Below are 22,006 nucleotides of genomic sequence, written 5' to 3'. Positions count from 1 at the left end.
GTTATATTTGTTACCCATTTCTATTTTCTCTATGAAATAGATTCCTTCATGCACCAGTAGTTGAAGAACCAGTTATAGAAGCGAGAAATTCAAGAATACTTAAACCAAACTTGTTTACCACAAATTCTTCTGCCTCTACTATGGATACAGAAAAGAATACAAATCATCCAGAAAAAGAAGGGTACACCCATACCTCTATCGTCATACAGATGGATGAAAAGTCTGAGAACTTGCCTCTTTCTCAGTGTCTCTAGAGATACATGTCCACTGGTTCTCCTTCACACTGTACGCCCAGAAGTCAGCAAGATCTTGTGTTCCATCCCAGCCACCAAACAAATAAACGGTCTCTATGAAAATTAGAAAAATATGTATAAAAAACCCCTTAAGGATAAAATTTAAATATAGGCACCCAGACGTAGCCATTGTTTTTAAGATCACTTAAGGCACATCTAAATAAGGTTAAAAATGAAATTTGTAAATGGGTAATATTTGAAAATATATACTAGGCTAGTATCTCCTATACACGGGTATATGAAAGGCTGCTGCAGGACTACTATTTTGAGAGATTTATAAAAATACAAGTAACACAGAGACATTCCCCGAGATTCTTTCATAGGTCTTGAGTGGGTAAAAAGAGTCTGCATTTTTTCAAGTGTCCAGAGTGAACTGCATGTGCTGCCAGTTTAGGAATTTCTGTGCTAGGCCACAAAAAATTTACATACAGCAGCTTCTTAGCAATGCAGCTTCAGATGGTTAAGAAAGGACGAAAGAAAGAGAAAGAGAGAGAGAAAGAAAAATTCCAAAAGACAATAAGGTCTACAATAGAACATAAAGACATCTAGCTATTTCTGAAAAAAACTTCACATTAAAACTGTTTTCCCTCTATTGAAATATCAAAAACAATGGTTAACACTAGCTTTGAGTTAAAGCTAGACACCTGAAGAATAAGGTGATGTACAGCCTTGGCATTCCCATGGAAAACTGGGGAAATCTTTTCCAAATACACTATGGTAGGCTTAACCCCTCAGAAGTCAACATTTAAGTCATCCTAGGTATCTTGAAAATTTGGTTTCTTCTAACTCTGAAATGTCTATTATATCCATGGACTGCTTCATTGCAACAAAACTGATTTCTTGCCCCATGAATAGTGGGGTAATAACGCGGTTATCATCCACCTCCTTCTTTATAATAGTGCCTTTCCTTTCTTCAAATATTTCCCCCCACTGAAATATCTTATGTCTACTAGTTACACAAGCCCACCAATTATTTTTTAAAAGTTACAACATTCCCTTTTTTTTTTTTTTTAAGATTTTATTTATTTGAGAAAGAGAGAGAGCACAAGCAGTGGGGAGGAGCAGAGGGAGAAGCAGACTTCCTGCTGAGCAGGGAGCCCACTGTGGGGTTCGATCTCAAGACCCTAAGATCTTGACCTGAGCTGAGGACAGATGCTTAACCAACTGAGCCACCCAGGTGCCCCTCTTTCTTTCCTTTTTTAAAAGTAAATTCTGTACCCAACATGGGGTTTGAAGTCATGACTACAAGATCAAGAGTCATATGCTCTAACAATTGAGTCAGCCATGTGCCCCTCTTTAAAAAAAGGTTAAGTAGACATACAGGAACATTGTAAAGTTATGTAAAGCTACACACTAATCAGCATGACCTAGGCCTATTTATGTGGAGACTGTCATCTAAGTTAGGTCCCACCATGAACAGCAACAATTCAAAGTGCACCTAGAAATACTGTAACATCATTAAGAAAATTATTGCCATTCATAGAGCTTTTTGTCATATTTTCATAGAATTTCAAACTCTAAGTGAATTTTCTAAGTGAAATGTGCTTTAAAAAAAAAAAGATTTTATTTATTTATTATACACAGAAAAGGAGACAGTGAGAGAGGGAGGAACACAAGCAGGGGGAATGGGAGAGGGAGAAGCAGGCTTCCCACTGAGCAGTGAGCCTGATGAGGGGCTTGGTCCCAGGACCTAAGGATCATGACCTGAGCCGAAGGCAGACACTTAGCAACTGAACCACCCAGGCCCCCCGAAATGTGCTATTCTATGCCCAGAAGCTATGGAAATCAAAACAATGCCTCTGGGTCAGAACATACCATTGGAACAGGATTGAGTTCTAGTGTTAACTGGGTAATTAAATCAAATACATGCCACATAAGCCCCCTGGGTCTTAGTTTTTTCACTTACAAAACTCAGTGTGGTGGTGTTCTTCAGATGTAAGTTACATTAAGACATTCTGAAGGCTATCAGACAGCATTTCTATCTCTAAAACATGCACAAAAATAAAAAAATACTCTGTAGTTACTAAGGGCCACAGACTCAACAAAAACAAAATTATTGTATCCAATTCTATGACTAACTCAGTACCTAGAACTTTCTGGGCTCTGTACATAGGTAAAATAATGGCAATTATTTGAAACTGTTAAAAAACTATCATATCTCAGAACTATGAAATAATCCATTACCATTAGTTAAGTAACATTCTGTCTCCCAAATGGCATGCAGTAGTACCAGATACTTCAAGTTTTACAGGAAAAAAAAAAAAAAAATTGAAGAATTTTCATCTGGCTTAAAAATTATTTGCCAAGGCCTCACTATAATGGCAATTAACTCAGTAGAGGGAGGGTATATAACTAAAATAGCAATAGCAATTGACCTTTTGTTTTATAGTGTTTCTGGGTACCCTCTGGATAAGGTTACCCTGGTTCATTAACTTTAATAACCCTTCCTCTTGGGCTCTGGGTTCTCAATGTTCTTTCTGAAAAGCAGGTCTCTTTGTACGCATAAATTCTCACAGCAAAGAAAACCCACATTTCCACAACAGCCTCATTGATAGCTGAGCAAAATAAAATCTGGCAGAGAGCAAGCATCCCAATGGAATTAATCCAAGATGTCATTCTTGTCTTTGAATGCTTTGTAGTTGCAGTTGAAGTTTAATAGTAAAATTGAATGAGTCGGATGGAAACAGGACCTTTTGACATACCTGAATAAAATGCATGACAAAATTTTAATTAAATCATCTAATCATTTAAGTTAAATCATTCAGAGATGAAATATTATCTAGAAATAAACATAAGCGAAAGTATAATTTAATGCATAAAGGATATCAAAAACTTTTAAAGATTATAGAAATAACTGGAGAGAACTGTAGTAAGAAAAAAGTAAGGAAAAGAGAAAAAAGAAAACATTATTTGCAACAGGGTCCATTCTCATGCTTATCGGTTATGTAACAATTCACGTACATCCCTGGGCAGTACAGTCCTCTTCAAGCAGCAGCCCTTTCTCCGTATTTTTTTTCTTAAAGGCACATAGGCTGTTGTGGCTCTCCATTTCCCCCAGCACTCAGAGGAATGTTCAGTCAATGTTTTCCCAGGACTAGTCTGAACTGACAAGGTATTATACAGAAAAGAAAGCAGACAGTCCCTATCTTCAAGGAGCTTACAATCTAATCAAGAATGTAACACAAGTACATAAATCACCACAAGGCAGGGCAGATTAAATGCCATAAGAAAGGTAAAAAGCACCATCTGAGTTCAATAGAGGGAAGAGAGTGTACCTACCGGGACTCAAGAAAGGAGGGATCTGACCTATGTATGCATCAGAAGGTGGCTCTGGGGGCACCTGGGGTGGGGGTTCAGTTGGTTAAGTGTCAGGCTCTTGATTTTGGCTCAGGTCATGATCTCAGGGTCAGGAGATGGGAGTCTCCGGAAGGGCTCCATGCTCAGTGGGGAGTCTGCTTGAGATTCTCTCCCTCTGCCCCTCCCCCCCAACTCACATGTATGTTCTTTATCTCTCTGAATAAATAAATCAATCTTTAAAAAAGAGAGAGAGAGAGAGAGACAAGGTGGTTCTGTTGCCAGAAAGAGAGAGAGAGAGAGAGAAGGTGGTTCTGTTGCCAGAAAGGGAGACAGAACATTTCAAGCATGGTAAAAAGTATAACAAAGGCACAAAGACAGAAAAACATATGAGAAATGTTTTATTTATAATTTTTTTAAAAGATTTTATTTGAGAGAGACTGAGCATGAGTGAGAGAGAGAACCGGAGCAGAGGGGTAGAGGGAGAGGGAGAAGCAGGCTTCTTGCTGAGCAAGGAGCTGACACGGGGCTCCATGCCAGTACTCTGGAATCATGATGGAGCTGAAGGCAGTCGCTTCACCAGCTGAGCCACCCAGGCACCCCACATGAAAAATGCTGTAAAACACATGGTCTCTAAAGTCAGGCAGATCTTGACAGAACTGTAGTTCTACCACCATGGCTGCATAACCACCACTGCTTTCCTTAACCCCTGGTTTCCTCATGTCCAAAATGGCACACCACAGCACCTAGCTCATAAAGCTACTCTGAGAATTAAATTACATAATGCATGCAAAGCGGTTAAAACTCTGTGATGAGTAAATGCACTGTTCAATTTAAAAGAACACAGAAAGTACCAGGTAGTAATGAGGTTAAAAAGACAGGTAGTGGCCAGACTGTGGAAGGGGTTAAATGACAATATAAAGGCTTTGAAATCAACTCTACAGACATGGAATAGCTTCAGAAGATCCCAAGCAGAAAGCTGTAACAAGGCCAGCTCTGAACCTGCAGCATCATAGGACTTGCCCGAGAAGGAGAAGCCAGCAAAATAGAGGGACTGGAAATGAAGTGACCAGTTAATAGCCTATGTTCAAAATGTCAAACCAATTTCATTCTGAGACTAATGAATCAATCATCAACCAGTGAGTCAATCTGTCATTTCTGAGGCCACAAAAACTAAACTTCAACCACATTCTTTAGTACAAGTCTTTTGGGTACCAGCAATACACATCTCATATATACTAAGAATAAGGTAGAAATATTAACACATCAGTGTCTTTATACCATTCAGCACAAAAAAGTAGGCTTTTTATTTTATGAGTCCAACTGTAAGATCTATCCTTCTACTCTGACTCTTATGGGTAAATCAGACTGTGCTGACTGAATAATCCTCCACAAGATGGCACACTATTTTCATAATTAAATCCATGTTTCCACCTCCAAACAGTATAGAATACAAATACTATACACTCATACAGCATGGACCCAATGTTAAACAAAATTTATGTGTCAAAAAGAAAAGGTAGGAGAAGAGTTAAAAGGATACTGAAGGAGGTTAACTTAATTCTTAGTTTAATACACACACCTAGATAAAAACAAATGAAATGGAAAAAAAGTTTTAAGAGACACAAATTTATATTCAAGATAAAAATGAAACCCTGTCAGGACATTTGATATTCAAGAGTTTAGTCCTTCTGAAAATACATTTGGTAAGACCTTAAACTGACATGAGAATTTTGAAGAGAGGAATGAAAAAAGCTATTTTACATGTTCTTTAGCCTTACCTTCTTCAGCCGTTCCCCTAACTCTTATGACCCAGCAGGTTATCAACTACATTCATCTGTCTCCCTTTTTAAACAGAACTACAGGGGCGCCTGGGTGGCTTGGATTATGATCTCAGGGTCCTGGGATTGAGTCTCGCATCGGGCTCTCAGCACAGCGGGGAGCCTGCTCCCCCCGCCCTCTCCACCTGCCTCTCTGCCTACTTGGGATCTCTGTCGAATAAATAAAGAAAAATCTTAAAAATAATAAATAAACAGAACTGTATTTTTACATAAAGCTATGATTATAAATCTAGAGACTGATCCTTTGGTTGAATTCAATATACATCATATATCATACATATGTCTTTTTTTTTTTCAATATACTTTGTATTTTTTTAAAAGATTTTATTTATTTCACAGACAGATCACAAACAAGCAGAGAGGCACGTGGGGTTTGATCCCAGGACCCTGAGATCATGACCTGAGCCAAAGGCAGAGGCTTAACCCACGGAGCCACCCAGGTGCCCCTATTCTTTGTATTCTTAATTAAGGCTGTATTTCTAGAATTCCTTTCTGATAACTATATGGAAGAAAAAAGATTCAATAACTGGTAGCTAAAGAAACAGCCAAATGCATATGTTTGTAATTAACAACTAAAATCCATATTCACCTATTTCCTTCAAAAGTTTAAGGAATTTAAGGAAAACCTATATATGGCACTGTGGAGGGAAAAAAAGGAAGAAAGGAAGAAAGAAGCAAGAAAGCAAGCACTTTCATATAATGAGTACAGAACAGTCAAAGGTTCAGATTTTCATATAAGGGCTCTACCAAGTGACAAGCAACACTCCTTTAATTTCTTTTGTAGATACCAAATACTGGGATTTTCCCTGAGTCTTACTACCTTTCCTGAGAGAGGAAAAAAGGTGGCACTACAGATTCTCAAAATTCAATGAGAGTTACCACCCAACAAAGAATTGCCTGGTAAATTTTCATCTAAACAGACTTCCACACTGAAATAGAATAGACATACCTTTTCTTTCTTTCTATCTGCCTTATTTTACCCAGAGTTGAAGAACTGAAGTGGAGAGGTGCCAGGTATAGGGATTATACTCAATAAAACTGACCAACACATGAATAGGACAAAATACTACATTTCTTCTCTAACATGGTATAAATGATAGAATTCACTTAGGATGACAAAAAGCTCTGAAATTAAATAGTAAAATTTATACCATCAAGTATTTTTCCAAATTGTTACTCTACCTTTAGAGCTGTAGCAAAATGGAAAAAACTATAAAGGCGGGGGGGAGAATTCAGCTACCATTATATTTTTAAGAAAACAAGATACACGAAATACCGAGAAGCAGCAATTGCTTTGAAATATAAGCCACTTCAAAGATGAAATGAAGTTTTACACTAGTGAAGTTCTTCTTAACTTTTTGAGTTAAGATTCCTTTTGATTATCTGAATTCATAGATTCTCTTCCTAGGAAAATGTACACACAAACAAAATTTTGTATATAACTTTACCAGATTAAGAGCCCTTGCTCTGGAAATCCTTAAAACGAATACTTAAAATAATGACTGGGTCTTTCTATTATGTTTCACTACTCTGGCATCAGCTTTATAAAGATAAAACTTCTAGGTTCTTCAAATTCTACTCGGGGAAAGTCATTCTTTACTACTAACTCCACCTAATCCTTATCAGCAAAATTCTAAATTTTTTTCCCCCACAAATCTTACAAATATATTTATGGTTTCCCTTCCTCTCTAAAATATCAGTGAGGACAACACAGATAAAAGATGAGGCAAATATATTAAAATAACACTGGTTAGTTAAAATGTGGGATTATGGGTCAGTTATTTTTTCCCCTCAACACTACTTTTCAAGTTGTTTTAAATTATTTCCACTGTGAGAGTCTGTCAAAAACAGAAACCAAGGATTAAAAAGGTCTCTAGACTTACATAAAACTCTCTCAACAAAGCCCATCAGTATATACAGTATAGTAATACTGCACATAAAAATACAATTACATAAATAATATACACATTATATACAAAATATATTATTTAACTCTCCCAATAACTTATTCTTCCCATTTTTTATCATCATAATAACTCATTCATGATCAAAAAGTGAGTGGTAAAGTCAGGATTCAAACCCAGGTATGTCTAACACATACACCCCCTTCTCACAAACTAAACCCTCAACCATTATATTTGATTGCTATGTCAGTAGGACTGGACTAGAAAAAGTTCTCTCAAAGATTTACAATGAATATGATCTCTCTGAAGATGACCAAGATCAACCTCATGATAGCAGTTATAATAGGGTTCTGGTATAGACATGATAAAGTATATGAAAAAACCTTGGTAACTGATGCTATTAATGGTTTTATAATAGAAATAGAAAGATTTGTAAAGAACAAATCCGAAGATACTCCAAATTCTGCTCTGCATGCAAATTAAACTCGGAAAGCATCAAATGTTGCCTAAAAGAATGCAAAACTCCTTATAACATTTAACTTTTCTATCTTGATCCCAAGGTAATGACAACTATGGCCTTAAAGAAACACAGTCTATATACCAGAAAAGAATAAGTGGAATCATCAAAAATTTTTAAATATATTAGAATACATCCAACAACATGGAGCGTCTGGGTGGCTTAGTTAAGCGTCTGCCTTCGGCTCAGGACATGATCTCAGGGTCCTAAGAGCCAACCCCATGTTGGGCTCTCTATTCAGAGGGGAGTCAGCTTCTTCCTCTCCCTCTGCTCCTCCCCTGCTTGAGCTCACTTTCGCTCTCTCTCAAATAAATAAAATCTTTAAAAAAAAAAAGAATTAACGCCTATGTGTATTTATTGGACTCTCAGAAGAAAGGATGCCCCCCCCCAAAAAAGAATAATAATAAGAAGAAAGGATGCCTATGGTTGAACCTGTATTTGTGGGAGGGAAAGGATTTGGGAAAATAGACCAACATTAATTAGGGGAGCAAGTTCAGATACCCTAAATGAGTCTCTTCTACAAAGAAACTAGTAATACTCCTAAACCAGCTCACAGGTTACTATAAAATTTTAGCAGTTAATTTTCAGAGAGATATCATGACTTCTCTCCTTGTTACTTACAAAACATTTGTGAAAATATATTAATGCCCAGAAGATTATTATCGGCATTGTGATTAATTTTTATTCTTATTTCATGATGTGAGTCAACAAAAATTACTCCTGAGGCACTATAAGTCAGCATTAACACAGTAACAGAAAAAAGTAAAAGTAAAATATTACTTGAATGGATATTGGTACTCCCTGAAATAAAGTATTCTAAAACCAAATAATAAAGTAAAATTATACTGAATTCTTATTATTCACTTTTCCAGATAGTAACTTAAAGCCTACTATAATTTTAGCAGTAACCTCTAAATACAATGGTACCTAAGCTGTCTGAGGCTGTAGAAACCTAAGTAAAATTTTTTGTACCAAGATACAGAATAAAGTCTAAAAGGCGAAAAGAAGTAGATATAACAAATTATTTATAAGTTTGTGAACAGTCTTAAGCAATTAGTGAAATTATCAACAATTAAGCTACTTAATTTGATATTCGCTCTTGAAAAATATCTTAATTCTCTTGCAGTAATTCCCATATTATGGCATGAAGATAGAAGTGCACTGAAAAATCCAGAGGTACTCTACAGTTTACTAAAAAATTCGAACATATATAAACCCACACACACTCACAAAGAGAAAGGGCCGCACATTTCTTTGAGGTTACTTAGTTTCAATTGTGCAGCAGCCTCCCTTCCCTCATGTGTTATTACCTTGTTTATGTTAAACCCATGACTAATCTTCTATTTTCTTTGCTACTTGGCTATATGTCTGATAACATTTCACCTCTGCAATGAATGGAAGAAGTATCTTTGTGCTTAGCTGATATTTTAGAATGCATAACTTTTAAAAGTATTGGTTTCCACAGCAAATATTCCTTACCTGTTTGAACATCAATAACCATCTGATGGCCCCCTCTCATTCCTGGTCGGTTATCCTCTCCATCACCTGAAGAAGAAACAAATATGTTCTTTAAAAAGAGTAACACAGAATAACTGGAAATCCAGAGTAACAGCATTCATAGTAAAACTAACAAATATTTATTCTTTCAACATTAAAAGCAAATAAAAAGACTCAAAAGAAATAATATAACTGTGTTTATAATAATTACCCTTTTTTCCAATGCTTTCAGGCTATTAATGCAACAGGGAGCTATTTTTAATATATTTATGACCAGTGCCATATCAGCAAGAAGGTAGGATATTCCACAAAAACATAGACAAAAAACAAATGGCATGACAAAGTGAAGGTGGAAAGCAGTTACAGAATTAGATCTCAGGTCTATATTCCAAGCATACCTAATTATACCTAGTATAATGAGCAGTTTTAAAGTTCATACAACTGGGACGCCTGGGTGATTCAGTTGGTTAAGCATCTGCTTTTGGCTCAGGTCATGATCCCAGGGTCCTGGGATCAAATCCCACATTGGGCTCCTTGCTCAGGAGGGAACCTGCTTCCCCCACCCTCTCTGCTTGCCTCTCTGCCTACCTCTGATCTCTCTTTCTGTCAAATAAATAAAGATCTTGAAAAACAAAACAAAAAGACTAAAAAAAAGTTCATACAACTAAGCTACCGAAAACCAACATGTTATCAAGTTTTGTATTAATTTATATTATCACATAACTTACCAACTATTTTGAGTACAGCACATTTTTGAGCAAGAAGTTTAAGATTTACTTCCTTTTGATTCCTATTTCCATGGTGGAGCTTAACAGGCAGTTTGAAATATGATCAGGGAAACTTTTAAACTTCTGTAGAACTGCTGTTCAACTTGTATTTAATCTTACCTTATACCAAATCTTAATATAAACAAAGATACAACTTCATTTCAATGATTCAACAAATTGCAGGATTCTAATGTCTGTCCTGATATAAAACAGAAAACCTAAGGTTTTCTTTATTATTCCCCTATTAACTGAAATACATTTCTTTGGCTAATAATTTTCCATGTCTCAGCTTTCTCCTAGGTAAAACAGGGACCATCCAAGTTTTTACTAATTTCACTGGAGTACTATGAAAAATACTGAAATGTCAGTTCTCTCTCTCTCTCTTTTAAAGATTTATTTATTTATTTATTTATTTATTTGACAGACAGAGATCACAAGTATGCAGAGAGGCAGGCAGAGAGAGGGGGAAGAAAGCTCCCCGCTGAGCAGAGAGCCCGATGCAGGGCTCTATCCCAGGACCCTGGGATCATGACCTGAGCCTAAGGCAGAGGCTTTAACCCACTGAGCCACCAAGGTGCCCCTGAAATGTCAGTTCTTATATAGAGAAAATATCATGCCAAACTGAAACACTCAACCCATTACTACTGTATTCAAAGACTTCTCATTCAGAAGTTCTCCGCAAATTCTCCGTTCCAATAGAGTTAAGATTTCATTGCTCGTTATCACTGAAGTTTTATCTTTGTCTTCCTTCTTCCCCCACATTGCCACTTTCAAGAACAGAATAAGAAACTAAAATAAATTTACTGTCAAGAAGTTTACATTTTATATATTTAACCCATTAGTTTTCAAATACACAATTATAATCTGTCTGCTACAGCATGTGCTTCTCTGACAAAAATAATCTCAAAAATGACTGAGAAAGCAGGAGAAATGATGTCTGAATAACAGAAATGATGGAGGTTCATACGCAATTTTCTCTAGAATATTAATGTTTAACAATATCAGGGAAGACCTTTCTCCCAATTTAAGAGAAGTGCTTAGCAATTTATGAAGACTGTCAGAAAAAAGCTAAACATCCACAGAATTGCCTTCCCTTAATGCAAGTAATTGCTCTAAACAATCGCTACACTTTCCACTACATTAACATCTGGCAAAGCAATGAGTCAAGATCAAGAAGTGACAAAAGGGGTGCCTGGGTGGCTCAGTGGGTTAAGACATTGCCTTCAGCTCAGGTCATGATCCTAGGGTCCTGGGATTGAGCCCCACATCGGGCTCTCTGCTCAGAGGGAAGCCTGCTTCCCCCCCGCTGCCTGCATCTCTGCCTACTTGTGATCTCTCTGTCAAATAAATAAATAAAATCTTAAAAAAAAAAAAAAAAGAAGTGACAAATACTTTCCTCTGTATAAAAAAATGGATCAATGGAGAAGACTATGCGCTAGATCAGATTTTAAGTTTTGATCAATACCCTCTAAGGTCGACAGCTCAAAGAAGGAAGCATGAGTCCCAGCGTTTAAGGCTCCAAACTCACTGTGGTACTCAATGTAAATCCCTCAGAGAGTTACCTGTATCAGTATTTATTTTTATCAGGGTTATTACACTAGTTTTCATTCGTATCTGCATAAAAAGTTCCACAGATTTAGAATAGTATGCTCCATTTCTACTTTCCTCATAAGCCCTGTTCACTTCAGAGAGCAATTCTGCAAAACTGAGGGTTTATCAGACACATCTGGCATTACAGCACTAAGCCTGTAAATTTATAGTACCTCTATAAAAGCAGTTTATGAGGGTATTCTGTGTAAAAAACTGTCCAAAAACAAAAAGGTTTCAAAGAAAAGTTTAATATAGTAAACTAATTCTGCCATCTAGTTAAGGAACCTATGTCTTATGTTAAAGACTCGTGTTTCCCAAACAAAGTATTGTAAAACTTGTGCTACCCTGGGAAAAATGATACTAAGCCATTAAGCAAAACCACTCACAATCCAGAGAACAACACTTACCTTTGGTGCTTTTGGGAATGATTTGACTCCATCGTGGCTTATATTCCTGTTGGCTGATGTACTGATTGAACAAACCATCTGCAAATATCAAATGAGGGACAATTATTTATACCTTAACTGGCTTTCACCTTTTGTTATAGCAAAAAAGACAAAAAAGCCTGTATTAACAAGGGAAATTATTAATATGTCACTAATACACTAATAACAGCACATTTTCAGAAAATGTATCACCTCAGTTTTCACACTATCTCAAATACATAAAGTATTAGTTGACAAAATCATGTAAACAAATTGTTTTAGTAGCAGCTCATACTAAATTTACTATGTTTTCCCCATTTTTGTCACGACAAATACAAGAAAACTAGAGAAGAAAATGAGTGCCTCCTACTGGGTATTTAAAGATACAAATGTAGTGATCTGAAGGGGTGGGTGCACCTGATGTTTATAGCAGCAATGTCCATAATAGCCAAACTCTGGAAAGAACCTAGATGTCCATCAACAGATGAATAAAGAAGATGTGGTGTGTGTACACATGTACACATGTGCGCACACACACACACGGAATACTATGCAGCCATAAAAAATGGAATTGTGCCATTTGCAACAACATGAGTAGAACTAGAGGGTATTATGCTAAGTGAAATAAGTCAACCAGAGAAAGATAATTATCATATAATCTCTCTGATATGAGGAATTGAGAGGCAGGGAGGGGGTTCGTGGGGGGTAGGGAAGGAAAAAATGAAACCAGATGGGATCAGGAGGGAGACAAATCCTAAGAGACTCTTAATCTCCTGAAACAAACTGAGGGTTGCTGAGGGGTGGGGGGAGGGTAGGGATAAGGTGGCTGAGTTATGCACATTGAGGAGGGTATGTGCTATGGTGAGTGCTGTGAGTGTGTAAGCCTGATGATTCACAGACCTGTACCCCTGGGGCAAATAATACATTATATGATAATAAAAAATTCAAAAAAAAGGAAAAAAGAAAACAAGTGCCTCAACAACTTTGATCTTTGGTCTAGGCCCGTATATCTTCAGGAAAAACAAAACTAATTGTTTAAAGTGAAAATTACATTTTGACAAAATTTTCTTTGAGTACAAAACTACAGAGATAAAAGTAGCAGTACCAGTATAATAACATATTTACTGAAAACTTACGAAATGTTAAAATTCACTCTTAGTTAAGACAGACTAAATATGACTTAATTAAAAAAAACCAACTTTATGAACTAGGTATTACAGATGGGGAAATGCGTGTTTAGGGATATTAGAGAACTTAACCAAAATCAAGCAGCTCTTAAGTGGTAGGCAGGGACTCATGTTTCACTCTGATTTACTTCTGAAATTATTTCATCAATAAATTCTTAGTTTACTTCTTAAGAGGAGTTGTTACCCTAGCTGCCATAGTGGTTACAGAGACTGAACTCCCCATATAATACCCATTTCATCCCAAATAATTATCAAGCCCTAATCCCATGCCCCTCAACAAAGATTAATTTAGAATGGTGTGGACCCCAATTCTGGCTAATGTAGCCAATATTTCTCTTGCTTCTAAAGAAACATGCCAAGAAGACAAATCTACTTTTATTCTTCTGGAAATCTTCCTATCTGTATGCAATGTACATAAGTGCTACAGCCAGTCTGTACAAGTATGAGGATGAAGTCAATTCAACAATGACGACAAAGCAGACACAGGAGAAACTGGAACACTGAAGTGACCAACCATGAAATCTACCTCTGGACTTGTTATGTTATTTAATAACATATTCTTACTTTTTTCACAAGGGTTTCCTTTTACAGGAATCCATATAGATTATAATCTATAAAGACGAATTTACTATCAAGTCTATCATCTGACTCTGATCTCAATCTGAAAAAAGGGTTTCCCTTCTTCTTCATTTAGTCCCTGAACGTAAATACTTTTCCAAAGAATTTGTAAGTAAAACTGTCTGTTCACCAGGACTTACACACTTGCCACAGACTGTGTAACGTACAGACATCTCCCTAATGTTTCTCTTTTCTGGGTAATTACGAAGCTCAGCTGCAATCATAACCGTTAGCTTTCAAGTCTTTTCAGATGGCTTTAACTGAAAACTTCCATCCCATCTACTCCTCTAGTCCTCCTTCAGGACTTCAAAATTTTTGCAATAAGAAAGTTCTAATATTCTTCTTTCCTTCTGAAGTCAGCACTCAGACAGCAGCATTTGTATTTTAATTGTTATAGTAAGGAGAACAAGTAGATTTGCAACTTATTTTATTAAGAGTGTTTCATAATCTACTCCCCTGTGGGCTTTTCTGATAATTCTTGCTCATCCAGCTTACTCCGACCAATACTCTCCCATTACAAGAACTGGAAAACTTCTTCTCATATAAAATTAACAGGGGTTCCTGTTAATAATGATGATAATAAAATATGAATCATAAGTTTAGAATTCTATAGATATAAAACGTAACTGAATTTTATTCAGTTTTAAGACAGACACATAAAAGTTAAATAATCCTCTTAAAAAAAAACAAAACAGAAGATACAATTATTTGATAAAGACAATGATTTTAAAATATGCATTAATTCTACATAATGGCTACCTGAAGAGAAAGAATAAAGTAAAAGACATGAATATACGGAGACAAGTACAAAACTAAGAAAGACAAGGAAACTGCAGACATGAAAAATAGAAAGCAAAAATACAGAAAATTAGAAAAGTCATACATTTTGTATTTCTTTAACAGTAACCAATTGCCATATTACCTAAGTCCCTGATTCTAGTTATAATTAGCAATACAACTTTGATAAGTTCCTTATCTGTAAAACTTGTGTTTAAGAGTTGGATAGGGCCAGGGGTTCCTTCCAAATTCTGGCACACTAAGATTCTACCACTGTTATAATCAATATATTTACTGGAATTATGTACTTTATGTATATATATATATAGGCCTTCATCTCCTCTTTCCCCTTAAGCCTTACAGCACCATTCGGAAAGAGAACTCATAATCCACTGGGGAAAATTCTTTTAAGAGTGATCACATCAATAGTTCTATTCAAATGAAGGACCCCATCCTTGATCTTTCAAGTCCTTCTGAATATTGCAAATAAAATTAAAATCTCTGATTGTTTCCTCAACCAATCATTCTCTTTTTTTAACCAATCCCACTCTTACTAACCTAAAAAGCTTACAAATACTCTACCCATCAAAACTTCACATTATTTTTCCTTTATCAAACACAACTGTCCTAAGAAAATATAGTGTCAGTAATTTTCAAAGTAAAAAGAACAAACTCCCCAACATTACATAATTTCTGTAAAATAATTTGTAAATGCACACACAGACACACAAGTGGAAAAAAGTAAGACACTGCCATGTGTCAAAAAGTTAAGTGATTTTCTTTGGTTCCCAGGATTAGGATGATTTTTTTATTGGGGTTTATTTCTTTGAACTTCATTGTTTTCCTAATTCTTTTTTTTTTTTTTGCATTGAGTACTATAATTATGAGAAGCCACAAAACAACTAATATACGAATTATTTTCAAACCTCAAAAGATACTTTGTAACATAGTTATTGTAACATACTGTGACATAAGCCATTTTCATAGACTTTGTTACCCCTGAGTCCATTCTTCACAACCCACTAGACACATCCACATTTCTACAATCAGTGCTTTATACGTTAGCATTAGCTTGTTTTTAACAAGGACAAAGAGAGCCAAATATGTCCAAAGTTTATTTACAGTCAGGCTTGCAGAGGATATTACTCATAATATTTAAAATATCAGCTACTCCAAATTTAAAATATTAGAAATTATGATAGTCTTATTCTAGGTAGATAAAATTAATCTTCTCCTGAATAATGGACAGTCAATAGCACAACATCAGATATGCTCAGTATAAAATAAAAGCTTAGAGTAGGGGGGGAAAAAAGGCAGGGAACAGGGGAACTTTCCTAGTCACGTGATTGACAGTTCCTCAGAGTCACCTTAATGTTAGTAAGTATCTTACATTAAAACAAACTGCACATAAAACTTCTACTTCCAATAAAGCATATTCCTAGTATATAATGACACCCTAACAAGGCACACCATTTTGTAGCCAAGCAAACATTTGAAAAAAATTAGGGAACTTTAAGATTTGTATCCCTCTCTCCCTAATGAATTCCTTTAGTCTTCACAATTCTAAAAGACAACAGTTCTCTTTGATGTCTCCTCCCCTTCTGCAGAGACTTTAAGAAACACGAAGAAAATTATTCAGATATAGCATTATCAAATCTGGAAATAACCTTTCTAAAAAGATCTTACCATAGAAAAAAGAACTGACTTTTATTGAGTACCAACTATGAGCAAGGCACCACAAAGGTTAAACTAATTTACTCCTTAAAATAAACCTATACAATGGTGATTATTAATTACTGCAAAGGTTAAAAAATTAAGGTTCAAAGAAGTTAAGTAACATGCCCAAGGACTCCCAACAAAAAGGTATAAAGCTCAATTTCAAAGTCTCAAATCTTTTCAACTCTCCAGACTAAATACAAAGATAGCTTATATATATTTATAATGGATTAACACACATTTAATAGATTAATTTTTTTTTTTAAATCTAAGATAAAACACTGTGACAGACCTGGAAAAATTTACCTAATCAACAATACATGGAAAAAAACCAAGAATTTGTTTGGAAAAGCAAACGTGCCATACCAGATCATTCTACTACATATTAAACAAATCCAATATTAAAAGATTAAAACAAAAAGAGTTGAAGAAAATTATTTATGTTTCAAGGAAAGCAATGTAATCTCCTCTTAAATGAAGACCTACTGCTCCTGTGGCTAAAGTTTACTTTTTATGTTTCATTTCTTTTCTGGAATGCTGGTTTTACCACCACTCTAGATTATTTACTTACTGAAGCATTTCTGTTGGTTGGAAGTGGTGCAAAAAAGCAATGGTTTTTTTGAGAAGCTAGCTATTCTACCAAAAAAACAAAACAAACAAACAAACCAAACCAAACTGAACACCTCTTCTTTTGAAAGAAATTATGGCTTAACATAAGACAAAAGCTGGAAATCTATAAATTTCAGCCCTCTCACATCCCTTCTACACTCCCAACTATCCAACTCTATTATTAGCTTATTGACACTGATTCATGTTATAATATTAAGTCATCTAACACTCCAAACAAAAAAATTACAATGACTTAAAAAATACGTATCTGCATTTTACAGAGAAACATGATAAATTAAAGACAACTCTCATTTAATCTATTCTATTATGCATTATTGTTTCTTGACAGGGAAAGTGGGTTATCAATAAACAGTCCAGATGGATCTGGAGTAGGTTAGATGGCATGGCTATATAATAACTTTCAATGAAATGACATGCTTTAAGAATCTTCTTTATGTCTGTAAAAAGAAAATACAAATAATGCAAATGCTTTTTAAGGCTTTGGTAAATAGTAATAGTCCATGCTACAGAAACTTTATTTTTTTAATAGATTTTATTTATTTTATTTTAGAGGAGAGAGTGTGTGTGTGTGAGTGGCTAGGGGAGGAGCAGAAGGAGCAGGAGAGAATCTCAAGCAGACTCTGTGCTGAGTGTGAAGCCCGACACAGGGCTTGATCCCATGACTGTGAGAGCAAGACCTGAGCTGAAACCAAGAGTCGGCTGCTGAACCAACTGAGCCACCCAGGTATCCTGAAACTTCATTTTTAAACAGAACAGGTTTAATTTCTAGAAATAAAACAGTCATAAACTTGAAACCCCTAGAAACAATCAATAAAAATGGTACAAAGATTAAAGAAGGATAAGGATTTTTTTCAAAATGCACTGCTTTCAGTATCTTGTTTTAATTTAAAGAATTCCCTTTTAAGATCTAAAAATAAATGAAAGTTGACACCTCTGCATCCCAAACTTTCACCATGTTCCCTATATTTCTAATTCTTGAAAGATCTTGCTACTAATAATAAGCCTTTTGTTTTGGTATTCCTACTTGTAGATATTTTACATGATTCAGCAAAAAAATTTAGGCTCTCTGTTGAAATAATGACATTCTCATCTACAAAAATATGACAACACCCATTCTACTGTTTTGAAAATCTCAAAAACAAATAAAAAGTGAGGCATTTAAACATTCCTGTGAACTAAGTATAAAAATTACTTCCATGCTTTAAGAGGAAGTCAGGCAGTTGCTAGTATTTCTTTCTGACAAACATCTACAGCAGGAAATCAGAAGGATCTGATAAAAGTAAAACTATACAAAAGAAATGAAAGTATCACTTAGGAGAAAGCATGCTAAGACTGAGTTGCTAACAATTTTCAAACTATTTAAAGTCTCCAGGCCCAACACCACCTCATTTTTCCCCCTATGATTAAGACTATAATAAACACATTTCATACAGTCCTAACTAGGTACAAGCTGTTCTTGTCTCCAATAGTGAATACCCACTTAAAAAGTACATTAGAAAAAAAAAAAAAAATGAAACTTACGAAGTTTTTACCAAGAGAGAAAAAAAAATGTTCAAACCTCATCCAAGGTTAAAAAAAAAAGCATATACAATAGTACTTCAACCCATACCCAAAGTTCTCACTTCTTTCTCCCCCCACCCCCACCAAAGATTTCATTTATTTATTTGACAGAGAGACAGCAAGAGAGGGTACACAAGCAGGGGGAGTGGGAGAGGGAGAAGCAAGCTTTCCGCCAAGCAGGAAGCCCGATGTGGGACTCTTGATCCTAGGACCCTGGGATCATGACCCATGCCAAAGGCAGATGCCTAACGACTGAGCTAGCCAGGCACCCTCTATCACACATTTCTCATCAACAAATTGATGACAGGGGTGCCTGGGTGGCTCAATTAAGTGTCCAACTCTTGATTTTTGCTCCAGTTATGATCTCAGGGTAGTGAGACAGAGCACCCCTCCCAGGCTCTTGGAGCCTGCTTAACAGTCTCTCTCTCCCCCCACCCTGCTCCCATGCATACTCACTCTTTCTCTTTCTCTCTTTAAAAAGGGAGGAGGAGGAGAAATCCTAAAGTATATATGCTTAAGGCAGAAGAAAAATGATCCTAGATACAAGATCGGGGCACCTGGGTGGCTCAGTCAGTTAAGTGTCTGCCTTCTGCTCAGGTCATGATCTCAGAGTCCTGGGATTAAGTCTCATGGCAGGCTCCCTGCTCAGCAGGAAGTCTGCCTGTGCCTCTGCCCCTTCCCCCACCTCATACTCACAAATACAGAGTCTTAAAAAAAAAAAAGATACAAGATCAATGATTCAAATATTACTGAAGAACAAAAAAATCAGTACATATTTGGGTAAAATTACCGAACACTGACTGAATACAGTAATAATAAGACTAGTAATATTTTATAGGGTCTTTGAATGTGGTATCAAAATAAAGAACAATAACTTATGAGTTGGAAAATGATCAGATGGGAGTTGAAAAATCTACTATGTCCTAATACGGGAAAAGTGGAAAAGCACTGATTAATTTTGTTAAATATGCATACTTGCTGTAATTTCTTGACTAATATAGTCTAGATAAACAAAGTATGTTCCTTCCAAACAAAAAGAAAAAACTAAGAAGATTAAAAAGTTTTAAGAGTTAGCAACCAAAAAAAGGGACATGACAAAGTATATACAATAAAATGGTAATGGGGCGCCTGGGTGGCTCAGTGGATTAAAGCCGCTGCCTTCGGCTCAGGTCATGATCTCAGTGTCCTGGGATCAAGCCCTGCATCGGGCCCTCTGCTCAGCGGGGAGCCTGCTTCCCCCTCTGTTTCTGCCTGCCTCTCTACCTACTTGTGATCTCTCTCTGTCAAATAAATAAATAAAATCTTAAATAAATAAATAAAATGGTAATTATTAAATCTATTTATTTACCACCAATTCAATCATGTAAATGAAATAAATGCTCAAATCAAAAGAAGGCAAATTTTTTTGAACTAAATTTATAGGAGACACTTCTTTAAAAAAAAAAAGGATACAGAATGGTTGAAAATAAAAGGTAAAAAAAGAAACATTATGCAAATACTTACCAAATGAAAGCTTAATGTAAAACAATTTATACCATGAAGCAAAAACACTACTAAACTCAGCCACAGCAACTTCTTGCTAGACAGGTCTCCAAGGGCAGGGGAAACAAAGGCAAAAATGAACTATTGGGCCTTCATCAAGATAAAAGGCTTTTGCACAGCAAAGGAAACAGTTGACAAAACCGGAAGACAACTGATAGAATGGAAGAAGATATTTGCAAATGTCTTATCAGATAAAGGGCTAGTATCCAAAATCTACAAACTCAACACACCAAAAAAGATAATCCAATAAAAAAATGGGCAGAAGACATGAACAGACATTCCTCCAAGGAGTACAAATGCCCAACAGACACATGAAAAACAGCTCAGTATCACTCAGCACAATGAGATACCACCTCACACCAGTCAGAATGGCTAAAATTAACAAGTCAGGAAACCAAAAATGTTGGCAAGGATGCAGAGAAAGGGGAACCCTCTTATACTGTTGGTAGGAATGCAAGCTGGTTAAAATGCGAGCCACTCTGAAAAACAGTATGGAGGTTCCTTAAAAAGTTGAAAATAGAGCTACCCTACAACCCAGCAGTTGCACTACTGGGTATTTACTCCAAAGATTTAAAATGTAGTGATCCAAAGGGGCACCTTCACCCCAATGTTTATAGCAGCAATGCCCACAATAGGACAATAGCCAAAGTATGGAAAGAGCCCAACAGATAAGAAGATGTAGTGTGTATGTGTGTGTGTGGATACTACTCAGCCATCAAAAAATTTGAAAACTTGCCATTTGCAACGACAGGAATGAAACTAGAGGATATTATGCAAGTTAAATAAGTTACTCAGAGGGGTGCCTGGGTGGCTCAGTGCGTTAGGGCCTCTGCCTTTGGCTTAGGTCATGATCCCAGGGTCCTGGGATCGAGCTCCACATCAGGCTCTCTGCTCCGCAGGGAGCCTGCTTCCTCCTCTCTCTCTGCCTAGTTGTGATTTCTCTCTGTCAAATAAATAAAATATTAAAAAAAAAATAACTCACTCAGAGAAAGATAATCATCATATGATCTCACTTATATGTGGAATTTATGAAACAAAACAGAGGATCCTAGGGGAAGAGAGGAAAAAATACAACAAGATGAAATCACAGAGAAAGACAAACCACAAGAGTCTCTTAACTCTAGGAAACAAACTGAGGGTTGTTGGAGGGGAGGGGGCTAACGGGCTGATGGACATTAAGGTGGGCACGTGATATAATGAGCACTGGGTATTATATAAAACACTGACCTCTATTTTTGAAACTAATGTTAATTAATTAAATTTAAAACAAAAAAATTAAAAAACACTACCAGAGATAAAACACATTTCATAAATGAGAAACAAAATTAAAGAATTTAAATTGTGTAAATATCTAGACACATGGCTTCAAAATATATAAAGCAAAATTGCACAAACCCCTAAGAGATGGGCAATTCCAAAATCACAGTGGAAAGAGTTAACATATTTTTCTTAGTACCTGAGAGAATCTGACAGAAAATATCACTATTGGTAAAGAAAACTTGTGGAACATGGTTGGCAAACTGAACCAATTAGGCATATACAGAAAACCACCCCAATAAATAAAGAATTCATACTCTGTCCAAGTATGTATGATATGTTTATAGAAATTAAACAAACTAGACTGTACAGTAAGTCTCATCAAATTTCAAAGAACTAGAATTCTATTGAATATGTAATCTGACCACCATGCATTCATGCTAGAAATAAGTTAACAACAATTAAAAAAAAAAAAAAGAAAAGAAATCTGGAATTTGGATATTTAATTTGGAAATTAAAAACAAAACTACAAAAGAGCCATATTATTTCATAATGAAATTGTTGAACTGGATAAAATGAAAATACTTCATA

At 35.9% G+C, this 22,006-nt stretch overlaps 1 protein-coding gene across 2 annotated transcripts in view; it reads right to left on the bottom strand.

Moving 5' to 3' along the window:
- Positions 1-22,006, bottom strand: part of MKLN1 (muskelin 1) — a 173,115-nt gene that overhangs the window by 71,392 nt on the left and 79,717 nt on the right. For both annotated transcript variants that reach the window (XM_045062993.1, XM_004741739.3), the window contains exons 7-9: positions 12,111-12,188; positions 9,329-9,394; positions 235-347 (exon numbers count right to left, since the gene is read on the bottom strand). In XM_045062993.1, the coding sequence (XP_044918928.1) occupies positions 235-347; positions 9,329-9,394; positions 12,111-12,188 (257 nt within the window). The remainder of the gene's footprint in view (positions 1-234; positions 348-9,328; positions 9,395-12,110; positions 12,189-22,006) is intronic.

This window comes from Mustela putorius, unplaced genomic scaffold (assembly GCF_011764305.1).
Source record: "Mustela putorius furo isolate JIRA1106 unplaced genomic scaffold, ASM1176430v1.1 tig00003845_pilon_pilon_pilon, whole genome shotgun sequence".
Lineage (NCBI taxonomy): Eukaryota > Metazoa > Chordata > Mammalia > Carnivora > Mustelidae > Mustela > Mustela putorius.
Note: the sequence above shows the minus strand (reverse complement) of the source record. Positions and strands in the feature narration are given on the sequence as shown.